The 27974-nt window shown below is 42.2% G+C and overlaps 2 protein-coding genes across 5 annotated transcripts in view; both read right to left on the minus strand.

The window, feature by feature from the left end:
* The window catches only part of kcnab2a (potassium voltage-gated channel subfamily A regulatory beta subunit 2a), a 123417-nt gene extending 105280 nt beyond the window's left edge, over positions 1–18137 (minus strand). For 2 of the 4 annotated variants that reach the window (XM_070549384.1, XM_070549381.1), the window contains exon 1: positions 17952–18137. The gene's annotated coding sequence lies outside the window, so the exon portion shown is untranslated. Of the gene's footprint in view, positions 1–8667; positions 9010–10489; positions 10667–17951 lie in introns of those variants that run through there. The other 2 variants (XM_070549383.1, XM_070549382.1) reach the window with 2 other exon arrangements.
* A 68-nt stretch (positions 18138–18205) lies between these two features.
* Positions 18206–23698, minus strand: park7 (parkinson protein 7). Its single transcript, XM_015959061.3, has 6 exons — positions 23498–23698; positions 22933–23034; positions 22606–22665; positions 22119–22188; positions 18984–19070; positions 18206–18645 (listed from the first exon to the last, which is right to left on the minus strand). The coding sequence occupies exons 1-6, from the start codon at positions 23585–23587 to the stop codon at positions 18485–18487; spliced, it is 570 nt and encodes a 189-aa protein (XP_015814547.3). The 5' UTR covers positions 23588–23698; the 3' UTR covers positions 18206–18484.
* Between the last annotated feature and the right edge of the window lie 4276 nt (positions 23699–27974).

A 27974-nucleotide genomic window follows, 5' to 3' on the forward strand; every position in this document is an offset into this window, starting at 1 on the left:
AAATGGAGACAAGATGGAAAGTAGGACTGCAGCTAGGGTTGTCACGGTAACTGGTGTAGCGGTAAACCCCGGTAACAAAGTTGACAATAATAATAACTGTCTTGTTTTTTTTAAAAACATATTATCTCGGTGGGTTACCGTGGCTGCCAGCCACCGTATCAGTTGCAAAAGTTGCCGGCGGCACATGCGCACTTTTTGGTTTTCAACCAAAACTTTCTTGAAGCTAAAGCTGAAATAATGGCCAAAGGAGAAGACGGCAGCGCTCAGGACATTTATTGTCCTTCAAAGAAGACAAAGTCGGAAGTATGGGCATTTTTTGGATATTAGAAGAATGCCGAGGGACAGTTGATAGAAGACGGCTATCCTGTTTGCAGCATGTGCAGAAAAAGTGTCTGTGAAAGGCAGCAACGCTTCAAATCTCATGACACATCTGCGTGGCCATCACCCACAACTCTACAGTCAACGCAAGGCAAGTTAACGTTAGCGTTTTAGGTCAAATGCGTGATCCGAGGATTTGGGTTGAGGGAGAATGCAACAAGCCACTATATAAAGCAGCCGCAGTGCCCGCTACCTGCATATAAACCGTGTCGCGGACACTACCATGTTGAAATGACGCTATGTATTACGGGGCTCCCAAGGGCAGATAAGAGTTGGTCTCTCTCCGAGAATAATTATGAATTTAACAATGATTACTGCCTGATGACAAATCTGCAAAGCTCACTGGAAGGACACAAACCGAGGATGATATTTTCCTGATATATGGTTTATTACTCAAGTAAGGGTGAAAAAAGCATCTGATTAGAAGGCTACTTGAGTACTGAATATCATCTGATATAATTTTTTAAAATGAAGACATCAAACAGACAAAAAATAAGAAGTTATGGGCAAACATTGGTATTTTAAAGACTAAAGTGGAAAAATGTTAACAAATAAACAACATAATTACAAAATAACAGATTTTAGCCAAAATTTAGACAAAAACTGAGGACCATAGTTTCCTGATATACAGGGTTTATTTTGTTGTCTGAAAATGAAACACGTTTAAAAAAAATACCGCGATAATACCAAAAACTGTGATAATGTTGGTCACAATAACCGTGAGGTTAATTTTCACACCGTGACAACCCTAGCTGCAGCTATCGAATATTTCTGTAATCGAGTACTCAATCGAATCTTTTAACGATTAATCGAGTACTCTAATAAATTACCCTTTTGTGTTTATAAACCCATCCATCCATTTTCATCCGCTTATCCGGAGTTGGGTCGCGGGGGCAGTAGCCTAAGGCGAGAGGCCTAGACTTCCCTCTACCCAGCCACTTGGGCCAGCTCCGCTGGGGGAATCCCAAGGCGTTCCCTGGCCAGGTGAGAGACATAGTCCCCCCAATGTGTCCTGGGTCTACCTTTAAGTCTCCTCCCGGTTGGACGTGCCCGGAAAACCTCACCAGGGAGGCGTCCAGGAGGCATCCTGACCAGATGCCCGAGCCACCTCAGCTGGCTCCTCTCGATGTGGAGGGGCAGCGGGTCTACTCCGAGCTCCTCCTGAATGACCAAGCTTCTCACCCTATCTCTAAGGGAGAGCACAGCCACTCTTCGGAGAAAATTCATTTCGGCCGCTTGTATCCGTGATCTTGTTATTTCGGTCACTACCCAAAGCTCATGACTATAGGTGACTGGTAAATCAAAAGCTTTGCCTTCTGACTCAGCTCTCTCTTCACCACGACAGACCGGTACAACGCCCGCATCACTGCAGATGTAGCACCAATCCACCTAACGATCTCACGCTGCAGTTTTCCCTATCTCGTGAACAAGACCCCGAGATACTTGAACTCCTCCACTTGGGGCAGGACCTCATCCCTGACCCGGAGAAGGCATTCAACCCTTTTCCGAATCAAGACCATGGTCTCAGATTTAGACCATGGTCTTGATTCGGAAAAGGGTGTTTGTAAACTATTATATCAAATAGCATGTTATAAAATATGAAAGACCTCTTAAAATAAGCAAGCAATTTCCAGTTATTCTTCAAGTTTTATTCAAAATTAGTTTTCAAAATTTCAGCACTTCAACTTCACAGTAAACAAATGCCTGTGCAAAAAATAAGTATACAACCTGAGCTGATTTTCCCCTCGTGCGAGAATCTATTAGCCTGGCAACTAGGAGGATAACTGTTGAAGTAGCGCTGTGAGCGGCTGTGGCCCAAACAACACAAGAACCGCTCACGGCGCATGCGCAAACATGGCTCGCCAGCTATTTCCCTATTAACATACGCCTGTTTTAATTTCAACACTTTTTTTTCCCCACACAATAACAAGGATAGTCAAGAAAGCATGTTTGCCGTGATTATGTCAAATTATAGTGATCACAAAACATTTATTTACTTTGTTTCGTTTTCCTCCGCCACTCTCATAAATACCTGTGTCCTCCTGCAGCAATCCAGAGGGATAACAGACATCAATAACAGCACAATAAAAAGTCTGATGTGTTGTGTAAAATCTGCTATTTTTTGCACATTTTTAGGTCCAACGTGTTGCTACCAGATGCACAGTGTGAGCTGAACTTGAGTGCTACAAACGAAAAAGTCGCAGAGTGTCCGCAGAATAGGGCTGCAACAACGAATCGATAAATTTGATGAAAATCGATTACTAAAAGCGTTGGCAACGAATTGCGTCATCGATTCGTTGTGTTGCGCAACTCTTCCAAAAGCCCCCTCCCCTCCCGCCCGCCGTTGCGCGCAGACCGGTGGAGAGCCGGCAGGTGTTTGTAAGAGGAACATGGCAGAAGCAGCGAGACCCCAAAAAAGTAAAAACTTCTAAAGTTTGGGAGCATTTTCAGTTAAATCAGGCGAAGACATGCAACGTTTGTAGGTCAGACTTAGCATGGCACGGGGGATACTACGGTGATGATGCAGCGTCTTAAACGCAAGCATGTCAGAATCATCAGCGAGGAAGGAGAGAGCTCGGTGTCCGGGTAAGTTAAAAACTTTTCAAAAGTGATTCACCCAAGCCCCGGATTATTACACAGGCTAGACATGCCCTAAGCTCGTTAAAAAAAAAGTCTATAAAATTGCAAGCGTGATGCTATTAGATGGGGGGGTGGGGGGGACTCGCGCTGCTGCGAACCGGTTCCGCCGTCACATTCCCGCAGAAACTGGTTGATCACAACGGGGCCAGACTACTAACATGTGGCTTTACAACCACAATGTCCTCAGAAGCGAAAACGCTTTTAAAAGGGAGGGAGGAGTCCTAACTGTTGCTGCAGGCGTGTTGTGTGTGAGTGCAGTTATATACTGGTTAATATATTTTTGGGTTCAGTTGCTTTCATGTGGCCTAATGTGAGTCTATTTGGGATCATTGGAATGATCAGCAGCGTTTCTTGATGTGACTTTATGGCAGTTGCCCAGGGCATCATCACAAGCAGGATGGCATTCATTTACTTTTGGTTTATTTGGTATTTTTCAGTCATTTTTGGAAATAGTGATTAATTTTGATTAATTCACAGCCTATGTTTAATTACATTTAAAAATTAGTTGTTTGACATCCCCAATTATAATAAATGTCTACAGATGAGATCAAACAAAACAGATGAGAATTGCCCTTAAAGAGCAAGTCACCCCCAAATAAACTTTTTTTTGCTGATAAACTAAATAAACGAGTGTCTAATCATGCTGCAGACACGTGTCGTCAATAATTTGGCACTTCAGTGCATCTTAGTTAAAATTTAAATATTCTGCCTAAAACTGGCAGTGTTGTGCCGTTGTCAGGTAAAAACTCTGCACTGTATTTTAATTTAAATCTGCCACCGCTTTTGGCTAAGAAGTATGCTATGATGTAAACTGGTACATTATGATGTCACAATGCTGTCATGAGCCTGAGTGTGTGTGTATTTGTTAGCGGCTCCGCCCTCTCGGTCTGCCAGGCAACAGCATGTGTTGCATTTTTCAAACATGAAGCGGGAGTGGAGTTAGACTCTGGTAGGGGTTGACTTGCTCTTTAAGCTGTTTAACTTGGACCAAGCATTTTAGGTCACAGATAGGTGTAGCTTAGGGTCTCTGTCTATACACCTTATAAGACAATTTAGGTGATGGCATGTTGTTTTTCTGCTATTGAACTGTTTTCTAATAATGTTGTGTTTAATAAAGTGAAGGAAGGAGAAAAATAACGTTTCCCTAGCAGTTTTTAAAAATGCCCCTATGTAATCCGATTAATCGATTAATCGTGTCGAGACCCCATCCGATTAATCGATTATCCAAATAATCGTTTGTTGCAGCCCTACCGCAGAATATATAGCGGACCTCCGAGTCCGCTTGCAGAAGTGACATTTACATATGGGTGTTTCCTGGTCAGGTGCTGCAGCATCGAGGATGTGGTGTTGTGGTAGGCAAAATCCATTTTACAGTATTTATACTGGACTACGTTTTCTGCCTCATGACATGAAAAATGGTCCCACACCTTTGACATTTGACAGCTCAGTGGCCTAGTGATAGTGTCTGCCCAGAGACTGGAAGATCAGGGTTCAAAAAATGAGACCCAATGCCTCCCTGCTTGGCACTCAGCAATAAGGGGTTGGATTGGGGGGTTAAACCACCAAATGGTTCCCGAGCGCGGCTGTGTCTGTAGCTCACACCCAGGGGATGGGTCAAATGCGGAGAACAAATTTCGCACACACATCCGTGCGTGACAACTAATGGGACTTTAACTTATACTTTTTCGCACTCCACCGGGGTCCATGTTGTCCGCCATGGCTTAAGAGTAGGGCTGCAACAACGAATCGATAAATTCGATGAAAATCGATTACTAAAAGCGTTGGCAACGAATTGCGTCATCGATTCGTTGTGTTGCGCAACTCTTCCAAAAGCCCCCCACCCCCCCGGCCGCCGTTGCGCACAGACCGGAAGCAAGTCAGATCAGCGCGAGGGAGAGCCGGCAGGTGTTCGGAAGAGGTACATGGCAGAAGCAGCCAGACCCAAAAAAGTAAAAACTTCTAAAGTTTGGGAGCATTTTCAGTTAAATCAGGCGAAGACATTCGTTACCTGCAATGTTTGTAGGTCAGACTTAGCATGGCACGGGAGTACTTCAGTGATTATGCGAATCATCAGCGAGGAAGGAGAGAGCTCTGTGTCCGGGTAAGTTAAAAACTTTTCAAAAGTGATTCACCCAAGCCCCGGATTATTACACAGGCTAGACATGCCCTAAGCTCGTAAAAAAAAGTCTATAAAATCGTAAGCGCGACGCTATTAGATAAACGCGGGGGGGGGGGGGGGGGGGGGGACTCGCGCTGCTGCGAACCGGTTCCGCCGTCACATTCCTGCAGAAACTGGTTGATCACACCGGGGCCAGACTACTAGCATGTGCTTTTACAACCACAATGTCCTCGGAAGCGAAAACGCTTTTAAAAGGGAGGGAGGAGTCCTAACTGTTGCTGCAGGCGTGTTGTGTGAGAGTGCAGTTATATACTGGTTAATATATTTTTGGGTTCAGTTGCTTTCATGTGGCCTAATGTGAGTCTATTTGGGATCATTGGAATGATCAGCAGCATTTCTTGATGTGACTTTATGGCAGTTGCCCAGGGCATCATCGCAAGGAGGATGGCATTCATTTACTTTTGTTTTATTTGGTATTTTTTCAGTCATTTTTGGAAATAGTGATTAATTTTGATTAATTCACAGCCTATGTTTAATTACATTTAAAAATTTGTTGTTTGACATCCCCAGTTATAATAAATGTCTACAGATGAGATCAAACAAAACAGATGAGAGTTCCCCTTAAAGAGCAAGTCACCCCCAAATAAACTTTTTTTTTGCTGATAAACTAAATAAACGAGTGTCTAATCGTGCTGCAGACACGTGTCGTCAATAATTTGGCACTTCAGTGCATCTTAGTTAAAATTTAAATATTCTGCCTAAAACTGTCAGTGCTGTGCCGTTGTCAGGTAAAAACTCTGCACTGTATTTTAATTTAAATCTGCCACCGCTTTTGGCTAAGAAGTATGCTATGATGTAAACTGGTACATTATGATGTCACAATGCTGTCGTGAGCCTGAGTGTGTGTATATTTGTTAGTGGCTCCGCCCTCTCGGTCTGCCAGGCAACAGCATGTGTTGCATTTTTCAAACATGAAGTGGGAGTGGAGTTAGACTCTGGTAGGGGTTGACTTGCTCTTTAAGCTGTTTAACTTGGACCAAGCATTTTAGGTCACAGATAGGTGTAGCTTAGGGTCTCTGTCTATACACCTTATAAGACAATTTAGGTGATGGCATGTTGTTTTTCTGCTATTGAACTGTTTTCTAATAATGTTGTGTTTAATAAAGTGAAGGAAGGAGAGAAATAACGTTTCCCTAGCAGTTTTTAACAATGTCCCCATGTAATCCGATTAATCGATTAATCGTGTCGAGACCCCATCCGATTCATCGATTATCCAAATAATCGTTTGTTGCAGCCCTACTTAAGAGAAAGTTAAGTTACATTCGTGTGTGTGCATTCAGTGCAGTGTGTATGTGCGTCACTTATTTCGGTCTGGGGGAAACATGGCCCCGGGCGATTGCAGGGCCATGAATTAATTAAACATGAATTAAACGAAGCCTCGAGGCAGAGAATTTGACTCAAGGCTTTTTTGTACTCGAATTATTCGAGGTACTCGAGGAATCGTTTCAGCCCTAATGGAAAGAATATCGGTTTTCAATATCGGCCCAGTTTTATTTATCGAACCAATACAGATTTGTTAAAAAATGACTAACATCAGCCGATACCGATATTGATGCCGATATATTTTCCATCCCTAGTGAATGTGTGAGAGAATGCATACTTGTCCCCCTGTGATGGACTGGTCATCTGCCCTGAACGTCTCCTGCCTCTCGTTCAATGAACGCCAAAGACAGACACAAGCAACCCTGAACCGTAAAGAGCAGGTATTGCAAAACTATCCTTGTCTATAAATAAAGATTCTCATTTAAATATTTCACTCAATCTGCTAATAAAATTGAGTATTTAAAAAGAAATATACTTTGTAATGACAAGATGATGTGATTATTGTATTTTAAAGAACTGTGTGTTACACACTTTTAATAAGAAAACGGGACAGGCTGTAAATTAACGAGACACAAGGAGACACTTGACTCCCCTCCTCACTACTTTTCCATGGGGCATTTTTTTCTAAATGGTTGTACACACACACATTAGCCTAATTTGACCCTTGAGGACAGCCTGAAAGGTTCACAGCAGCATGACCGGCAAATCAACAGCAGACCAGCACTGGGCAAACTATTAGAATGACTCAGTTTTAATCTCTAAATCTTTATTGTCTAATCAAGTAATACATAATTAACTAATTCCAGCTAATAACATTTAACAAGTGTCTTCTTTTTTACTTTTGTTCTCGATACATAAACAATTCAGACTCATCAAGCATCAGAGAAGCAACGCTGACTTTTAATGTATGGCCCAACACTTATTAAGCATAACACCTAATGAAATAACTAAAGAGTTTTCTGTTCCTGTATGTCAAGTTGTGGTCATTTCAAAAGATCCTGTTTGATTTGTCACAGAAAAATGTTTATTTTAGGTTTTTGATGCTATTTACAAAATATTTGCACATACAAACAGAGAATAGTGACAAATATTCCCGTCTTGCCTCATGTCAACATTAGCTTATATACATTGAAATTAGCCACTGAATGAGCAATGAAAGTTCACTAAAATACTTTAGCACTCAAGGACACTTTTACTGCAGACATTAGAAGAGAAGGTAATGCTTGTCTGCAGTACGGACGTACCTGCCCCGTAAAAGGACACCAACGCAGTGTTTTTCTGCTCGTTACAGTGCATTCAACAGCTTACTGCGCCAAACCAAACCCCTGCAGCATGCCTCTCTTGTGCTTTCTGCTTGGACCAGAGCCCATCGACAGGAAAGCACACACACTCTGCAAGAATTCAAATGCACCCACACACACAAACATGCAGAGACACTAGCCCACAACAATCAGCCTCAGCATGAAAACACACGGTTAACACGTTTGGCCAGGCACAGATGACTCTCCCAAGTTCTCGGTAACACATCACCTCACTGAGAGAACAGTTACCGCCTCGCTTCAGGGTGTTGCTCACTGTGGCAGCTGCAACAAATGAAACTGCAGCAACAGGGCAGGTAAAGTAAAACTGAAGCAAACAGGAAGCATACGTGTGTGAGTGCGTGCATGTGTGTTTGGCAGCACCGATCCTCTTTGAGCCCAACATTCAAAGACAGGTCTTAATATATTTTAGAGCATCGGCAAATCTAAAGTAATAATTTAAAAGGGAAGAGCATGTATAAATGATGACAAGCATAAAAGAGTGATGGAGTAAAGGCAGGAAAGAGGAGAGAGCAGACTGCATGTCAGTGTAATAAGGTATGCAAAGATGGTTTTCAATGCAGTAGAGCAGCAGCAGCAGGAGCTCAGACGGCTCTCGCAGTCAGAGAGATCTGAAGAGGTAGATATGCTACCTCGCTAGCTCACTACGTTAAACACTGCTGCACTCAAGAGGGATAGCACTCACTCCTCTGTAGAATTGGACAATCATCCCGACCTTAACTGACAGCACAAAGTGAGGATCGGACAGCGTGAAGAGCAGAGAGAGGACGATACCAAAGACATGTAGCCTCAGACCTAGCTATGATCCTCAAAATAATAAACACCCACCTCAGTCTGAAGCCGATTCCTGACGCAGTGAGCAAGAACAAGGGGGTGAATGCAGAAAGCAGTGAGAGCAGCAGCCAAAAATCCAAAATACTGAGCGAGGAGACAGAGAGAGGGGAGCAAAAAGGAAAGACACCAGAGCGGAGAATAGGAGATCTAGTGAGATGATGCAAGAAATCAGCATGTGTGTCTGACATGAGATGATGAGACTAAGCAAAAGTGACATGAAACAGAGCAGGGGACGAGGACAGGTCCAGAGAGGGGGAGGAGGAGGAGAGGAAAGAAGAGACGAATAGATGAGACAGAATAAATGTGCAGGCTTGGAGTCACTGAGCAAAGCAGATGCGATAAGGGAAATGCCCCTCCCTCTTTCTTCTTCTCAGTCTCACACACACACACACACACACACACACACACACCTTGCACTTTCAGCATTTGTGTAAGCATGAATCAGACTTCCATGTAAACGATGACAGAGAAAACGGGTGGGCAGGTGGAAAGCAAACATCCAAAGTAAGTGCTAATTCTGAAACTCAATAATAAGATTATTTTATGGTTGCCCCTTAAATTGGCTCAATTTGAACTAAATGCAAAGCTTGTTAGCACAGAAAGCCGTAAAGCTCAGACAGGAGGGGAATGCAAACTGTTAGCAAGCTCTACAAAGAAAACCTAAATCCTACACCTTATTATATGAGTACACACACACTTCAGCTATTGCACACGTTTGATGACTGTGCACTCTCAACTTCAGACAGACGTCAAGTGAGACAATTACTTCCCTCTTTAAGAATCAATTAGTTATCATTTATACTTCTGAACATCAAATCCAATTACTTTAAGGGACATGATTGAAATTTTAAGGGAATAATAATGGCTGCAGTTAGGAGAGACTGGCCTCACTCTGCTGATAGTATTTGCAAGTAATGCAAAGTGCAAATCGATGGGCTATAAAACCACAGCTCTCAAAAAGCTGATGGAGGCTTAACTTAATGTTATTGATGTTTAAACAACATTCATGAAACAGACTACCTTGCTAGTTGTGACAAAAAAACAAGAGTAGTGTATGAGGTCATTGTTGCCAATATGGGGACATCTTGACACACTCGAAAAATTAGTATTATGGTGCAAAAGTTCATTTATGTCACTAATTCAACTTAAAGAGCAAGTCATCCCCTACCTGAGTCCAACTCCACTCCCATTTCCAGTTTGAAAAATGCACCACAAGGAGGCAGTGCCTGCCAGACTGAGAGGGCGGAGCCGCTAACACACACACACACACACACACACACACACACACACACACACAGGCTCACAGTTGCATTGTGACATCATATTGTACCACAAAGTACCTCTTAGCCCAATAGTGATGAAAGATTTAAATTAATCACTAATTAAATTAATTTTAATTGTGATAAATAATTGAAATAGTGATCTTTTGATCACAATTTTTGCTTTACCATTTTTTAATATCTTTTAGTCATTATTTATTTATTTAGTTAGTTGATTTTGATTTTTTTTTTGTTCTTAAGTATTTGTTTATTGCAAGTCATTGTCATCACAATATTAATCACTGTTATCGCACATCACAGGTTTTTCTAACATCAATCAGCTCTAGTATGAAGCACTTTAAATATCCACGAGCAAAGTGCTGCACACAAAATAATGGAACATCAGTCACACAACACATACTATAACATGATCATGAAATAATTTAAAAAATTGAAAATAAGTTTTTATAGAGAAAAATGCTCAAAATGTGTAATGTGACTCAGGAACGAGTGTCAAAGTGAAAAGATGCTAAATAACCAGAGGAAAGAAGTAGAACCTTTTTCTTTTTGTGTATTTTGATGCAAGCCTTCCTCTGTTCCCTCTCAGACAGCCACAGCGACAATGCTACTGCGAGACCGATTCCATGGAGTGCTCCTCGTCAGTTACAACATGAAGTATGGAGGGTTGCCATGACAGCAGAATATTCTGATGGTACTACTGAAGAGACTTTCACCTGCATCCAAAAAAGACATTTAACATTTTTGAAGCCTTTTTATTTATTTTTTTACTTTTTTTTATAGTCATGAAATAGATTAAATCATTCTGGAACGTTATTCTATCTGGGGAGGAGATCAGCACATAAAAGAAATCGTCAGCTTTGATCTTCTCATACAAAATCTACTATTCTCTCAGTTTAATAGACAAGTGCAAACACACTTTTAAAAACTACCCACAGGGTGAACTGTGTATGAAGCAAGTGTGAGTGTGTCTTAGTATTCATGTGCAGAGTGTTTGCCAAGCATCTACAAAGGAAAAAGAGGAAGATGCTTATTTTATCACACCAGATGCTTGCCATCCTTCCAAACAGCATAACCATTTAATAAACACGGATGCCATTAGTGTCAACTAGCACATTAAAGACCACATTTCCATAACCCTGCTTTACATTTCAGTTTTCACATCACAGTAAAAGGCCTGCTCTGAAAACACGCAGCTTGGATTGGTGAACCCAAATAGGTATAGCCTGTAACCCTGTAAAAACACACGTGAGCATGATGAATAAAATGTGTTGGGCATAGGGCTGCTCAATTAATCAAATTTTAATCCCAATTACGATCTGAGTTTTGAACGATTATAAAAACAAAACAAGCCGATTATTTGCTCCTCCCACTTGCGCTGCCCTGATTTGCAAATGAAGCGCTCCTCCCACAGTGTTGCCAACTTAGCGACTTTGACGCTATTTCTAACAGCTTTTCAGACCCCCTTCTTGACTTTTTAAATCTTAAAAGTACCTGGCGAACACCTCAGAAACATCTCTGGTAACCCTTAGCTACTTTCTGGATAACTGCCGTCGACATTTCCTGCAGGTTAGCTAAACACTCCGCCTGCGCCCCGGACCGTTCTTCACAACATTAGGAAAGGGAATGATGAAGTGATGTGTCAGTCACTTAAGAAACAGCTCCCAGAGCCGGCTCCCTGTTGGAGTAACCAGAGTGAGTGGCACACACACCGCACCTGCGGACTCCTGAGCAACTAAAAACGGCTAAATGTGCGCGTGTGGCATGCTAAACACACGTGCAGCTTGCCCCGATTGCTGAGACCGGGTTGGGGGTGGGGGGTGCAGCTGTGGTTGGGACAATTATTACATTAACTGATGGACTTGTAAATAAATAGTTTATAAATAAGGTAGAAATAACTTCCTCACACTGATAAATGATACCGGTAACTAACCTCTCTGAGGACACGGTGCTAGTGTACTCTCCTACAGCACCTTGACACGACTCAATAAATGTTATGCAACATTTTGTGAACATCAATTTATTTGCATTTATTTGTTATAAATGCCACTGTATAATTCTTGCTGTCAGTATTTGCAAGATATTGGTATTTGGGTCTGTACTGGTTAGACTTAAATGAGTTAAACCAAGGTTTATAGCCCTCGGGTGATAACTATGAGCTATAAGTATATTGGTTTTTTTATACTGGGAATCAGGAGTTATTTTAGTGATCATCTTGTTTCTTATTTCTTTTTGTCCTGATTGTGCCCTGAGCATTTTTATGACTGAATAAAAACAAATAAAATCAACATAAATTGAAAAATTGTCCGAAATAATCGAGATCTCAATTTCAGTCACCATAATCGTGATTATTATTTTTGCCATAATCGAGCAGCTCTAGGAGAGAGTGCAACTATCTTGTATCTCCTTTGACCCACATTAGTGATATTTTCAGCACCAGAACAATGAAGCAAAGAAACAGATTCCTGAGTTTGTTAGTAATTGTATTTATTAGGTGCATCTGACCTGTTCTATTTTTCTCTGAAATGAGATCAAATCAGTGCTTCTATGGGTTGTCTCCTCTCTGCGCTAGAAAAATGTACTTTATTATAATGTTCACTGTAATGCATCTTGATGTTCTTAATAAATTAAATCAAAGATATTGGTCAATATTGCCAAATATGTAAATTTGTGTTTCAGTCATTTTTATACTGGCTTAAAAATACTTCATTAAGTCTACTAAGCAGGGGTGTATAATGTTTTTAATAGGGCCAGCCCAGTGGTGATCTTGGACCAAAATAAAGGGGGCAGAAAGTCAAATAAAGGGGGGCAAAAGCAGATGTTTTTCCAGTTGCCAAGAAAAATTAAATGTCAAATCCCCCCTGCAAAGTGTGTCACTGAGAGTTTATAACAAAAATTCTTGTGCAAATAATGGTGTATTCACCTTTAATACTAGTTATTAAAATGCAGCAGTTGCTGGACTGGTGCAGTTCAAAGTGGAGTGCATCAAATAAAACAATATTAACATAAAGGTGAGACGTGTCATGCGTTTCAAACGCAGATCACTAGTTGGCAGCAGTGGTCAATGGGTTTTGTTTCCACCATGTAAAAGTAAATCCCTTTATCATGGTTAAGATACATCATGTTACACATGGTGTGTATCTGTGTGGACTGTTTATTGAATTTTCCTACAATAAATGCAGAATTTGAATTGCACCAAAAGAAAAGAAAAGACACAAATGTTTGCATGCAAGTTCTTCCAAAAAGAAGATATACAGCTTTTGAATATTTATATAATATCGCTGGGGGGGTCGGGGCGGGGTCACATATATTACATATTATCCCGAGCAGGGATGGGCAAACTAGTTGCCCCTCATCTTGGTGCCTGTACGTTGGGGGTTACCCCGGTGAACAAGAAGGTAGCCTCCCTCCGAATACGTACGGGGGGACGGGTGCTGACTGTTGTCTGTGCTTATGCACCAAACTGCAGCTTAGACTACCCACCCTTTTTGGAGTCCTTGAAGGGGGTGTTGGAAAGTGCTCCTTCCGGTGACTCCCTCATTCTGCCGGGTGACTTTAACGCTCACGTGGGCAACGGGAGAGGTGTGGTGGGGAGGAACAGCCCCCCGATCTGAATCCGAGCGGTGTTTTATTGTTGGACTTCTGTGCTCATCATGGATAGTCCACAATGAACACCATGTTCAGACATAAAGGTGATCATTTGTGCTCTTGGCACCAAGCCAAGTTTTTTCCCCCCCAAAATGTTTAGGCCACAGCTTGATGATCGACTTTGTTGTCGTCTCATCAGATCCACGGCCGCTTGTCTCTGAGGGGTACTTCGGGAGTATTGGGTAATTTCAATTCAGCTCAATTCAATTTTATTTATATAGCGCCAAATCATGACAAGAGTCATCTCAAGGCACTTCACATAATAAACATTCCAATCCAGGTCAGTTCATTAAGCCAATCAGAAAAAATGTTTCCTATATAAGGAACCCAGCAAATTGCATCAAGTCACTGACTGGGTACCAGGCCCTCTGATATGGGCTGTTAGGTCCCTGTAAGACCGGCATCAGAGCTTGGTCCGCATTGCCAGCAGTAACTCAAGCTCGTTTCCGGTGAGAGTTGGACTCCACCAAGGTTGCCCTTTGTCACCGATTCTGTTCATAACTTTTATGGACAGGATTTCTAAGTGCAGCCAAGGTGTTGAGGGGATCTGTTTTGGTGGCCTAAGGATTGAGTCTAGTTTTTGCAGATGATGTTGTCCTGTTGGCTTCATCAGAACATGATCTTCGGCTCTCATTGAAGTGGTTCGCAGCCGAGTGTGAAGCAGCTGAGATAAGAATCAGCTCCTCTAAATCTGAGACCATGGTCTTGAGTCGGAAAAGGGTATAATGCCTTCCCCAGGTCAGAAACGATGTCTTGCCTTAAGTGGAGGAGTTTAAGTATCTCGAGGTCTTGGTCACGAGTGAGGGAAAGATGGAGCATGGGATCGACAGGCAGATTGGTGCTGCATCTGCAGTGATGCGGGCTTTGTACAGTTCTGTCATGGTGAAGAGAGAGCTGAGCCAGAAGGCAAAACTCTCGATTTACCGGTCGATCTACATTCCTACCCTCACCTATGCTGACGAGCTTTGGGTAGTGACTGAAATCCCCTGGAGGAGCTGGTCCAAGTGGCTGGAGAGAGGAAAGTCTGGGCCTCCCTGCTTAGGCTACTGCCCCTGCGACCCGACTCCAGATAAGAGGCCAAAAATGAATGGAATGGATGGGCATTGCCAAATCAATTTTTTCGATACACAGCTTTTGAATATCGATACATCATCACTGGAAAAAATATCACGATATATTGCCATACCACTATTTTCTTACATTCCTAACAATTATGTGTGTGTGTGTGTGCGCGCACGTGCGTGTGTGCATGCGTGCATGCTTTAAAAGGCTTGTTTAAGAAATATCACCAACTCTCTGTCTAGATATTTCCTCAAATGCTCGCAAACGCACTGTGATTGACATCTGTACGTAAGCAGATGTCTACCCCTACTTCACGCTGGAAGCATCAGCGTCACGGAACAGCAGCTGATCAGTTTACTTGTGAGCTTTTCCGTGCACCAGGACACACAGGGAGAGTCTCAGCTGTGGAGCAGCTTCTCCACTGTCCTCCTCGCTGGACTCGCGAGATCACAGAATCCTTTGAGACTTCAAAGTTTACAGTTGGTTTGTGCCATCTGCCATTAAACTAAAAAGAAAGAACTCATGTTTGATATTACTGTTTGATGTCATATAATGTTGTTTCTCTCCATGCCAGAATTAATGCCATGAAAAACACACTGTTTCACAATGCAGGGAGAAAATAAGCCATTAGGTCAAGCGTATAGACGTAAGCCACATAGATCTGAAATTGCATCACTGCAATAGAGCATTTTACACTGAAACTGTGTGTGATTTCCTGTCTAGCCCTATGTTAACTGCGGAAACTGACTTGTTCCGGAAGTAGCTTGCGGCAAAAGTAGAACCCAATCCTACATTTAGCTGTGCGGCGTGCCGCTTCTGGAACTTGCCTGAAAATCTCTGCATCGCAGCTCGTTTGAATCACCTCACAGACTATAATGTATTATATTTGAAGCAGTGAGGTTCCGCGTGCCATTCCGAGTTGCTGATGCTTCCAGTGTGAAGTAGGAGTAACACTATTAGCTAAGCCTAAGTGTCGCTCAATTCAGATTGCATGGGGCTCTATGGGACGGTGGCGGGCTTAGCCAAAGGAAAATGGCATACTGTTTACACTTTATCACAGTAGAGGGTAAGACGGTCACTTTTACAGGTTTCTAAGACAAGACTTTCGGATCAGCCGTGGTTGAACAGCGCTCTATTGGTTTGGTATGCAGGATGATGCGATGAGAGAGAACAACTAAGATGGTGGCAGCTCATTTGAAACGGCTTTGGAATCAACTTTGGACCATTTAGACTTGGGCTTTTCCTTGAGCCAAGACTAGACAGAGGTACTTAATTCCTCCATTTAGAAAAGAATGTATTTGTGTCTTCTTCAACAGAGTATGATGAACTGCCTTGTTGATTGACATCCATAGCGATAAGTATGCCACTTGGTTGTTGTCCAATAGCATGCGGAGACAGTTTGAAAGACAACTGTAGATTTTGCCCCACAACTGAGCTCTGTGTGTCATGGCCAAACTCTATATACATATAGGATGTTGGGAGGGGGTACCAAAGAAGTATAGTAAAATATACACATAAGAAGAAAAGCAGTCTTCATTGTTTTTGTTTTCCTTGCTTAATAAAGAGCATAGCAAAGTTTTTACCTATGCTGTGTGTTAAGCAAGAAAAAAATACAATGGAGATTAAAAAGAAACACAGGAAGAACACAAGGGGGATTAGAAAACCAGTTAAAATTCTGCAACAGAACTCAATTCATAAAAAAATTTCTTGGAAATCTTTTTGTTAAACACAGTCAATAAACAGTAAACCTGGCCCATCCTCCTTTGGTTGAATGATTTTGTGTCATGTTGACACCATATAAATTGTATGTACTTATATTTTTTAAGCTACTAAATTTTGTGTTGAATGTGATCTGTAATTTTAGATTCCACGGTACACACCATTGTCAAATCTGTGTAGTTGTTTATGATGATGTAGAAAACGTGTCCACATGTAACAAATTACCCATTTAAAAATAAAATGAACTCAGCTGAGCAATTTCTGTCTTTATTGTCTGCAGGCCAGTGCAAGAAAGGGATCTAATCAGAAGATGCAAAACGCAGTGGTCTAATTGCATCATTAGCTAAACCAGTGACTCAGGCAGGAAGGGAGACTTCAGCCTCACCCTTCCCCCACCCCACCATCTTCTGCCCCATCCAGAAATAGGGAGTCAAGCCTCCAGCTCTTTACTGTACAGCTGCTCAAGCAGAATAATTCTAACATGTGATGTGGAATGGCACAAAAATGTAAATGTTCCAGAAATATCCGGCTGAAAAACACAACATTAATGACATTGTGCCATACATTGTCATCCAACCACAGTTTAAGAGGTCATGTTAGTCCTCCAGGCTGCCATGCATGATGATGATGTGCCAACCTGACAGACATACCCTCATCTAAAGCACCCAAGCTCAATTAGCCTGAACTTTTCAGGCAGGTGCACCCTTGTGATTTTGATAGGATGTGATTTTAACAGTGATAGTCTAGTCTCTTTAGAGGGCTGAATGCTGCTCTGGTTGTACAATGGTGGGTGAAAAGGTCACTTGAGTTTTAAATTGGGATGACCATTTACATGTTATTTGGCTTGCATGCAACAATAATGACTGCTGCTGAATGTGCAGCTAACCAGTGAGGAAATAACTTGCATTTCCTGTAAAAGGCACCACGGGTTGTTCTTGTTCAGAGTGCCAACGTGAAGATCGGAGCGTCAGCTGAAGATTTGTTCATGCAGTTTGATGATGGCTGGAGGTTACACCTCCTCCACTGGTCGTGAGTGTTTAGATGTCTTTGTGGAGGACTTAACCTGGCCTCTGCCGCACCGCATTAGCAGCAGCCAGACAGCCTGACTGCGGCTGACACTGGGAGGATGGAGAGCTCCCTCTGCAGCTGATGTCTCCGCGTGTCCTCACATATGTGCAGCGGATCTAAAGCCCCGCTGCTTCCACTCACTTGCACCGCAGTGTGCGCATCTGTGAGCGGGCCAACGCGCGCGCTGCACTGGCAACAATCTCTTCGTCGGGGTACTGTCAATCCAGTCTGTTGGAGACTGCAGCGAACTTTACGCTCGACACTCTGCGAGCTAATCTCGGCTAAACTAGCCCTGTTGCGGAAACACTCCCCCACTAATGACAACGCACATATGCAGATTGGTGCGGTGCGACGAACCATGTGGTTTGTTTATTTGACCGTGACTACCGCCGCGTTAACAATAACTGGCAGCAGGTTTATCTAATAACTAATGCGGGAAAGAGGTGCGGGTACTAAGCCACGCATTCACGTCTGTGAGTAAAAGAGAAACCCCAACAGTCCTACCTTTCTACAAAATCCCTTCTCTTGGTCTTTCTTCTTGTCTGTGATGAGGACCGTCTGGATTTTCGGACACACCACGCGCTGATTACCAAACACCGCCCACTGGCTAACACGACACGTAATTGGTCAATTACAACTCAACTGCAGACGAGCCGAAGCTCTTCATTGGTCATAAAAGCTGCCAATCTTTCTGGACTCGTCTTCCCGCGTTCCTGCTGTTCAGCAGCCTATATTTAGGTGAAATAAAAACAATGACCTGCAACTTCAGATTGCTTTATTTTCAGGTGGCACAACAGTAGCGGTCAAAACAATCAAGTAATTCGTGAAAATAGTTGTTTTATTTCAGATTTTCCTTTAGTACCCATCTTACTGTAATAAGGTGCATTTGACATTTTAAAACAAAACATGTTAGAAAAGAAATCCTCATGTCTAGTTAAGAAAATGTTTCACTTTCATGTCCAGTGGCAGAAGACCTGACTCGGGTATTGTGGGTTTTTTGTTAATCAGGCAGTGCTTTTAGCACAGTTGTAAATAAATTAGTCTTTCATAATAAGAGGAGCTTTGACTTGAGCTGCAAAGTCACCCCCCAAAACTTCTTCCACAATGGCCAGGGCAAACTCAAAGCTGGTTCCTGGCCCACGGCTGGTGATGTAATGTCCATCCTTCTGCACTCGAGCCTCTGAATATTTATAGTGGTCTAAAAAAAGACAAAGAGCAATACCATAAGGATGATGGAGATCCAAAAGCTAGCAGCAACGCATTTCAGATCTAATAAGTCCTCCAAACACATCCGCACAAAGATAACTAGTCAACATTTAAATAGACCTGGTTCTTACACGTTCTGTCAAAATCCTGCACCCACTCTCACCTCAGAGCGGCGGGCGGTGCTCTCCAACTGCTGCTGACATGATTCTCCGAAGGCAACTAAAAGCTATTACAGCACCATCTGCTGCTTTTCACCAACACTTACAAACTCTCCCACTGATAGCTGTAATAGTTTATTTAAAAGATGCTCTAATATTTATTGATTTTTACCTCCAGCCATCATCTTCTCCTTCATGGCAGGATGTGTGGTTACTGTGCGGCCGTAGCCGACGCCATGGGCCAGGAGAGCAGTAGGGCCTGAAGAAGTGCGAAGCAGATTAAGGTTTCTTTTATAACCTCCTGTTAGATAACACACATTTTCTTTTCATAGTGAAAAAGACAAAAGGCTGCTAACTGGAAGTATCTCCTCCTTAAGCTCAGCACAGAGAAAAACAGATGTATGAAATTCCACCGAATGTTGCATATTTAGATTATGGATTTCAGTAAATAATAAATGAATGAGACACATAGAAAATATCTGATAACACTTGTGTCCTAAAAGTGTCCTCAACCCTATTGTTGGTTCTAATAATAAACTCACAAAGTGTACAGTTTCAGGTTTTTGCTAAAGCATCTGCAACACGTTAGAGAAAAGAAATAAGGAGAGGCAGAGGACGCAGACGATTGCTGCTGAATTAACTTTGGTGACGTCTCCGCACTGCTCGTCCAAAACCTGTTAATAAATAGAAAGTTATTGATCACACTCCTTTGGCTGCCTTCCAGTGCAGTCTCAAGATTACACTTTCCTCTGGCAGAACAACAGACTGCCATTCAAAGCTAAACGACTCCTGTTACGAGTCTCCACCCAGTTAGGGACACGAAAGAGTCAGACGGTGGAGAAAAAACAAGACGAATACCACGTTTTTACTATTTGAACACTGAGGAACAAGATTGCAGTTCTGAGGAATCTAGTTGAAAACGTGCCAGGTTAAGATGTCGGAACAATGAGTCTTGCAGCGAGCACGCTTGCCGTTTCCATTTAAGAGAATATTCCTGTGAGGTTTTCACTCGTTTCTAGGACACCTTTCAATCTGCTTTGCTGCACTGGTTCCCTGACCCCATTTCAACTGTATTTCATGTGTCCTTTCTCTGCTTATGAAAGCTGTCAAATACAGAGGGTGCGGGTTTACTCAGGGACACAATCAAGTACACAACCTTTCACGCAGAATGACAAGGAGGGTTCAACCTAAAAAGTGTTGCAAGAAGAGAGTGAAGTATTTTTCAATATTAAATTCTCAGGTGACAAAGAGTTATGGTTTGAATGCCTTGCGACTATTCTGCTGCCTCCGTTCACTCCTTTCTTGGGTAAAAATGCCACATTAATGTTTTATTTCCACAAATAACACAAGCCCAAACATGTTGTGTACTTGCTAATAGTTAGCGTCAACAAGCCGAGACACACTCCGCTTTTTTTTGCTGCAAGATCAATACAGCCTTCCAGTCGGCAGCCATAAGGGATGAATTAATGAATGCAAATTTCCAAAATGACGTAAATCTGTGTGGCTTTTTCTGGTCCGAGTATTCCCCCATCTATTTTTATTTCTGCGGCTAATTCAGAATGAACATAATGGGAAATTTTTCTTCAAATTACTAATACGGGAAGCAGGCAAGAAAAAGGGTTAGAAACAGTGGAGTTGCTCAGGTTAATGGGAGACATACAGGTATGCTGATGGTCTGTTATGGTGACTCGCTAGTGGCCCCATCAGCTTACTGTCAGAGGAACATCTTCTGTCTCCATTTGCTAATATTTCTGAACTGAAAATCATTGTTTCACGCTCAAGTCTTTTGTTGTCTCTATATCAGAAAGTAAGGCTGCACCACATTGCGATATTAACTACCGAGTTACAGCGTGACAGCACAGCCACAAAGTTTTTTGTCAAGTTTAGCTCCCCAGCCCCAGTGTGTGTGTGAGGGAGAAAGTGAGTGGAATAAATTCAAATGAACACTCAAACATATGTTTTATTAAAATATAAAATTAATTCATTTATATTTTTATTATCATGTCACACCACAGATCTGGTTTTCTTACAAACCCTAACAAAATGGACTACTGTAGTTGGGTGAACACCTTTCTCAGTAGAAATAAATGCACTGGGGGCAAATAGGAACCTATCCAAGATGGCAGCTGCGCTAATACGTCAGCTCCTATGGGGAGCGCCAGTCTATGAGGCGTCTACATACGTATATGATGCCAGTAGTTTGTCTCACTGGGCCACCGCATTTCTGCATTTACCTGGGTCCTCCAGTCACTGGTGTGAGAGGTGCTCAGTAATATCAGAGAAGGAGAAACAGCCGGCTGCTACCACTTCAACTTTAGGACAATCTACCAGAGTCCCAAAAAGAAAAACACCATTTGAAGTCAACAAAAGACGTTTGGACCTGGAAAACGGTAACTGGTGCTTTGCGCTCTCTCGTGTCCCCTGGCACGTGGATTCCTATATCAGGTGGGCGTGGCCAGGGGATAGTAGCCGATGGGAGAGGTGAGTGTTCTGTGACCATTTTTGTGTTTAAAAGCTAGCTTGTTTTGCAGATTTGCCTTTGCAGCTTTAAATCAGAAAGTCCATCTCTGTGCACTTCAAAATTCATTAACTGGCCACCCTAAAGTGTCATTCACTAGGCGTGAGAGGATGGCTGCCCATCCCATTCGTAGTCAGATGCTTCTTGCTCAGTGACTGCACAATCAACCTTTACAAACCATGTACAAATGCACCACGTCCTTGTACAGTTCTACACTGCCATCATTCAGACTATACTCACCTCACCCATAGTAGTCTCGTATGGTAATATGGACTCCAACTCACGTAAAAAACAACAACACATAACAGTCAAATCATCTAAAATTATAGGCCATACCCTACCTTCCACTGACACGCTGTACCATGACGCATCACACAGAGGGCAGGAAACATCCCCTCGGACCCCTCTCACCCTGCACATCATCTGTTCACACTATTGCCTTCTAGAAGACGCTACAGGTGTTTACAGTCAAAATCACATATATTCAAATACAGTTTTATCCCCAACAGCTATACGGTCACCAAATAAAGTAACTGCCTAAAGCTTTTGTATGTCCCTGTCTGTTTATTTTTAGTTACGTCAGGTGTAGACACAGAGTTGTGAGCATGTCGTGCTGCACAGGAAACAAATTCCACCAACTTGTTGTGTGGTCATTAATTAATTAATCTGAATCTCTTTAGTCCCAGACATGCTTGTCAAGATTAAGGTCACACCATATTTAACCCATAGAGAGGGAAATCTATTAGATAATGTGTATAATTATGGCTGGATTGTTTTCACAAGCTGTACCTGCACAGATGGCTGCAATCAGGCCGTTTCTGCTGTCTTGATCCTTCAGCACCTCCTTCACAGCAGGCGACTGGGAGAAAGGAAAAACAGATGCACACAGAGTCACTTAGCGGCCATGTGGCCCTCCATACATATTCACTGGCCATTCTGTAATAACACAAAGAGGCAGTGTGTTTAAAAGTATCCGCTATGCAGAGCTTTCTGCAAATCAAATGTTTCAGCTATGGATGTTCTGATCACAATTTTAGAAAGGGCTACAGCAGAAAAATGCAATATTTGACAATTATGATCTGCAAGCTACTCAGCAAAAGAAATGCGACTCAGCATAAGGAAATACTTTACAGTAAAAGTTGTTAAAAACTTGTTTTTATTTCTATTCTATCGATTTCAAATGCAAACCATATCTGATGAAAATAATTCTAGAGCCATGTGGCTGCTCACTGAGCACAAGGGCCAATGAAAATGTCAAAAGTAAGTATTTTCTCACCTCTGCCAGATTCTGAGCACCTGGCATTCCTCCTGGCAAGACAACCACATCATATGGGCCCTTGGACACAAACAAAATGAGTATTACCTGTCTTTAAAAAAATCTAAGTTATCTTTGACAAAGATTTGAACATTTAGAACTAAATATAATTCAAGTAACTCTTTGATGTATTTCCTTTATTCTTATAATTTTAGATCCATGATCCAGAAATTGGTAGAATCAACGTCAAAATTAACAGGAACTGCTCTGATACACATCATCGTCCCACAACAAATACATCTCATGAGATGTTTCCCTAACATGTGACTGCTTGTCTTAATGCTCTACCTGTTTGCTGGCTTCCTCCAAACTTGTATCAGGACAGATGACAATGTTTCTGCTGCACTGGACTGGCTCTTTCCCCGTCAGACCTGCAACTGTGACTGTAATCTACAAATATGAAAATGTTATCACAACTCCAGAGTAACAGGACTACATGGCATCCTGCGTCATGGTCAACGAAGGCTTTTATTTTGAAAGGTAAAAAGAGGTTGGACTTTGACATTTAAACTTGGCTTCTGCCTGGAGTCGCTAAAGGTTGGGGGTTCGTCTAGAATTTACAAACTACAAGCTCAAAAGGGGATTCAACTTTTGAGGTTAAGGAGAACAATAGTTGCAGGACAAAACTGCTTATTGCTTGACCAAGTGTTAGCACTCATTATCTCAAATTAATTATTTTCTTTACCGTCACAATCAATGTTTAATAAACCACTATGTTTAAACATAATTGTAGCATACGGTCCGGTGTCTGCTGTAAGGTCAGTTCTATGGGTTAGCTATGAACCGCAGCATGCTACTTTTGTTTACCATAGCATGCTAACTGTTAGCATACAACAAGTTAACAAGTACAAACCCCGGCTCTGCGCATTATATCCACAGGAATAACAGTTTCCATCTCCTCTGCACCTTTAGACAGGATTACCAACGCCTTCTTCCCTGCCATAGTTAGCTTACAGTTATACTTCTGCAGGAACTAAAACGCTAAAAACTGCGGCAGCAGACGTACAGACCAATGCAGACTTTCAACGGGAGGAATAGGTTGCCAGATCCGTCAATTTATCCCCCTTCCAAAAAGGCAAAGCTCCACATGCACAAAAACATGTCAACTAAATCATCAAAGGTGTTTATACTCTGAAATAAATGTAAACACAATTCTTGTACAAATTTTACTTACAGTCCACTATTTGTGTAACATTCTGACCTCTGAATGGAAAACACAAATTCATATTTTCAATTTAAAGATTGGACTGATTCCCTTATAATAATAATAATAATAATAATAATAATAATAATAATAATAATAATAATAATAATGACAAAAATAACAATAATAATAATAATAATAATAGATGATACCATACCATATTTTGTCCAGCAGAGGGTGCCAGGGTACATATAGTAAATATTAAATATTTGAAATTTTTGTTGTTGGAGCTTTAGAAATATTCATGTCTCTTACTTATTTGCAACTTGGACTTTAACTGTTGGCAAAATCTTAAAAGAAAAGCTTTCAATTGAGTCATTAGTTTTGTCTCCAGCTCACTGTGTTTTACAGTACCAGCTGAGCAGACTAATCCATGTTGTAAAATAGCTCTAAAGGAGCAAAAAGTTTTTATTTTTTCCAAGTCTGTGCGAAAACTTCTGTTCCAGTCTCTTGAGAGACTTAGAGATCCGCATTCCAATGTAAATCCCAGACTTGATGTCTAAGGGCTTTAGTGTGCAGGCACACATCCTTGTTAATTTGCCTATGTGTATTCTGCTGCAGAGATTCATTGTCATATTCTTCTAACCAACTCAGAGCCCAGTGAAATGACGGATTAGACAAAAGCGGAGGAGTTGCTGCCAGCAGGTTGTTCGCTGCGTGCCTGTGAGTGAATTCAAGAAGCAGCTGTGATTACCAACATATGCAGCTGGGGATCAACTGCACCAGACCCGCGAACACACTCGAGAAAATTTCCATACATTAATTCACTTACGTACAATTACTAATTCTGTTCAGTGTGTTATCATCAAACGCATGATTAGACTGGGATCCAGTTTCAAAAGTGACTTGAGGATGAGTCACAGGAAAGGAAACAGTAACCACTGATGAATGGAAGTGTTTGCACAGGGTTTAATCATCTAAAGGTTCAAGCCACTGTAAGTGACTGAAAACATAACTCGAGTGTAACAGTCACTGAAAAAGAAGTTTGTTTGCTTTGCACTTTTCAGCTTATTCTCACCAGTAACTTTTAAAAACTATCAATACATGTAACACTAAGAGGAGACTTTTTCATTGCACACCTTTGCTCTCTTTCAACAATTTGCTCCAGGAAAAGTTTGAAAATCAAGTGTGAATGATGCAGAAGGTGTAAAACTAATGAGGCATTAATTTTGTTTTGTGCTTTATGCAGCCAGAAGTGTAATATTAGGTAGGAAAGATGAGGTGATTTGTGAGCATTGTATGTGTTAAAGGCGTAGAACACTTGTTTAGCCAGTACACTTGCAGTGGTCTCTGGTAGGAATTAATGCCTTGCAAGCCGTACTCGGGGCAACGAAAGCCCAGAAGCGTCTGGATCATCACGGACAAGTCTGCTGCAGCAGAGAGTGGCACAACACGACAGGATTTGGAGTCTTATTTCCTGATATTTGGACATCTTGCCTCCGATTGGCTAATAGCAACATGACTCTACCACCGACTCTGTTTGCTCTGTCAAAATAATCATTAAATTTTTTTTTTCAGTGAACCACACCTTTAATAAAGTCTGAGCTGAGAACATGCCCTTCTTTAGCATCTTACGTCTTCTCTGCTTCCTCATCATCAGGCCTGCCTCTGTTTGCTCAGTTAATATATTTTATCTGCTTGCTCACAGAGGTCTGCTTACAAACCTGAAGGGTTTTTGGGTTCAAACCTCAGGGGGGACAAGAAAACAGAACTTTTTTCTCCCCGTACCCAAGGAGCAAAAATAAAACCCTCAAACTGAAATGAGGGAATTTCACAAATTACAGTTTGTTACCAAGTAATCCTGTTATGAAGTGGTGTAAACATGAAAATAAACTGCTAATATGACAGTAGAGGCTCTGTTCAGCTGAGATAGATGACGGCAAAATGCTGTTTCACGTTCTGAGCTAAGGGAGTCTGCAACAACAAAAATGAAAATTTGCTTCTACAGGCAGAGATTAAAAATTTAAGATGTTTTATGTTTTTTAAATTATTTGTTCTTTGCATTGCTTCATTTCAGCTCTTTTCAGTGAAGACCTTTTCTAACCAATTTCCCCCTCTATGCCATCTAATGCGGGTAACATTTCTGCAGCGAGAGAGCTGATGAATATTTAGAAGCAGTTTATCTTCCCATCTGGGCACAGGCTTTATCTCGTGTCTGTTTCACACTCTGAGAGCCACCGAGAGCAGGGAGTGAGTGACAAGCATATCATCTTGATTGCATCTTGATGCCATCACCTTATGCTGCCGAGCGCTCAGGTGACAGCTGGGAGACAGAGAGGAGATTTGGAGAAAAAGGTGACATTGAATTTTATGCACCTGCGTCTGCAGCCAGCTGCCCCCCACGGGCACAAGATGGCGCCAGCTGAGAGAGGACAACTCTGAACATCACTGATGACATTTCCAAAAAGTTGGATTCTTCAAACCATCAAGTTTTCAGATTTAAACACCAACATTTGTTAAAAAATTGTGTGTTAGATGCTTGAAAAATATGAGATTCCTGCAAATCCAGTCCATGACAAATCGTTGCAAGCCACAGAGGGTGAAGCAGCACATTAATGTGTTGTTTAGCTCACATGTGTAACAACATGGGCCTGAACTGTCTCAGTCTTCTCTGGTTAGAATAATCTGCCAATCCTCAAATTGTGGCGCCCCCTCACTAGAGTTTCAGGTCTATTAGATGTCTTAGTGCTGCACAGTGTGGCCTATCTTCAAACAGGAACTCTGATCGCACCGGTCCCTGCAGCAGTGCATCTCCAACAACACCCCCCCCCCCCCCCAAAGCCCCGGCACCCGGTCTGCTCCTCTTCTGCACAGAGGGCAATAAAGACACAAGGAGGATTAGTGTTGTGTGCCTAACAAAGTGGTTGCCAGACAGTGAGAGGGGCCATGCCCATGGGCGCAGCCGAAACCCGGCGGCTCTGTCTCTGCTGAGGTCCCCCCTCCACCACCTCCTCCCCTGTTCGGGCTTCCCTAAGGTCCACTCCCTCTCAGGGAGCTCTGCGGATGTGTGATAGAACTCTGAGTGGGTGAATTCATGTCGATGCTAAAGAAGCAGAGAGGACACAGACAGATAATCCAAGGCCTAAGCGTAGCTGTGGTAACCCCCCCCCCCCCCCCCCTAAACAAGGGAACATATGTGCAAACAGTTAAATACAATTCAGTCACATATTCATGGCGTCACACTTCTTACTGGAGACTTCGACACGCTGAAGTCCGAGAAAAAGTTCCTGACACCGGAAGCTAAAGAGCGTAGTTTATCCTACACAACAAGATCTTACAGTGTTGACTCATCCCACCTAAAATCCAAAACCCAGTCCAGCTGAAGGCCTCGTGGGTACCCCCCCTACCATAGTACCACTATGTTTATACAAACAGAGCACCATATAATTGGACACGTGTGAGAAACAGAGGGGCTGCGGTCTTGTAAATGTCGTCACATTAGATGGGAGTGTTGCATCTGTCATTGAGGACATGCTTGAAGGTGTGCTAACCTCTGGTTTGACGGAGAGCCGTGTACAGGACAGGACAGGTGAGCCAAACAGCTGCTACCCCCATTTCCCCTTAAAAAGCCCTCAGTGTGACGGATGGGGCCATGACTCTCACACATAACGGCCTTGTAGCTGTCTATGGCCACGTTACACGTTTGGATGGTCCATTCTGTGTGTGTTTGGGTAATGAAATTTATGCTGGAGACTCCAGAATATGCAGACATATGGTGTCTATTAATGCTCCTTTTCTGTTTTTTTTTCTTCGTACTGCTGCAGCCTGCTGGTGCGCTGTGTTCTCGCCTGTCTGGTTTGAGTCCTCTTTACTCTTCACAAGCTGGCGCTTTATTCTTCTGTCACGCCAGCCAGGATTCGCACAGCAGCTACGAACCGCCGTGCATGGAAGCAAGCCCATGTTTTGTTAATACCTGGCTAAGTTTACATGTTCATTCACACTTGATTATAGTGGAAGCCCTAAGTTCTCAATCGTTTCCGTGTGTTGGAGTAAAGAGAAGAGAGGGGAACAGCAGCCACTTTACATAGATATGCCATTTAAAGTAACAACAGATGATATTTTAAACTTCACATTGATCTCAGTGATTGTTGAGTTACAAACGTGATCAGTTTCATATCTGACAACA

Source organism: Nothobranchius furzeri, chromosome 3 (assembly GCF_043380555.1).
Source record: "Nothobranchius furzeri strain GRZ-AD chromosome 3, NfurGRZ-RIMD1, whole genome shotgun sequence".
NCBI lineage: Eukaryota > Metazoa > Chordata > Actinopteri > Cyprinodontiformes > Nothobranchiidae > Nothobranchius > Nothobranchius furzeri.

Bases quoted from the DNA above. Each gene is read 5' to 3' on its own strand.
- park7 (XM_015959061.3), bottom strand. From the start codon at position 23,587: ATGGCAGGGAAGAAGGCGTTGGTAATCCTGTCTAAAGGTGCAGAGGAG. The intron at 22,666-22,932 runs GTAGAGCATTAA...TTTGTGTCCAAG, and splicing joins TGGAGGAAGCCAGCAAACAG to GGCCCATATGATGTGGTTGT. The intron at 19,071-22,118 runs GTACAGCTTGTG...GCACTTCTTCAG, and splicing joins GATTGCAGCCATCTGTGCAG to GCCCTACTGCTCTCCTGGCC.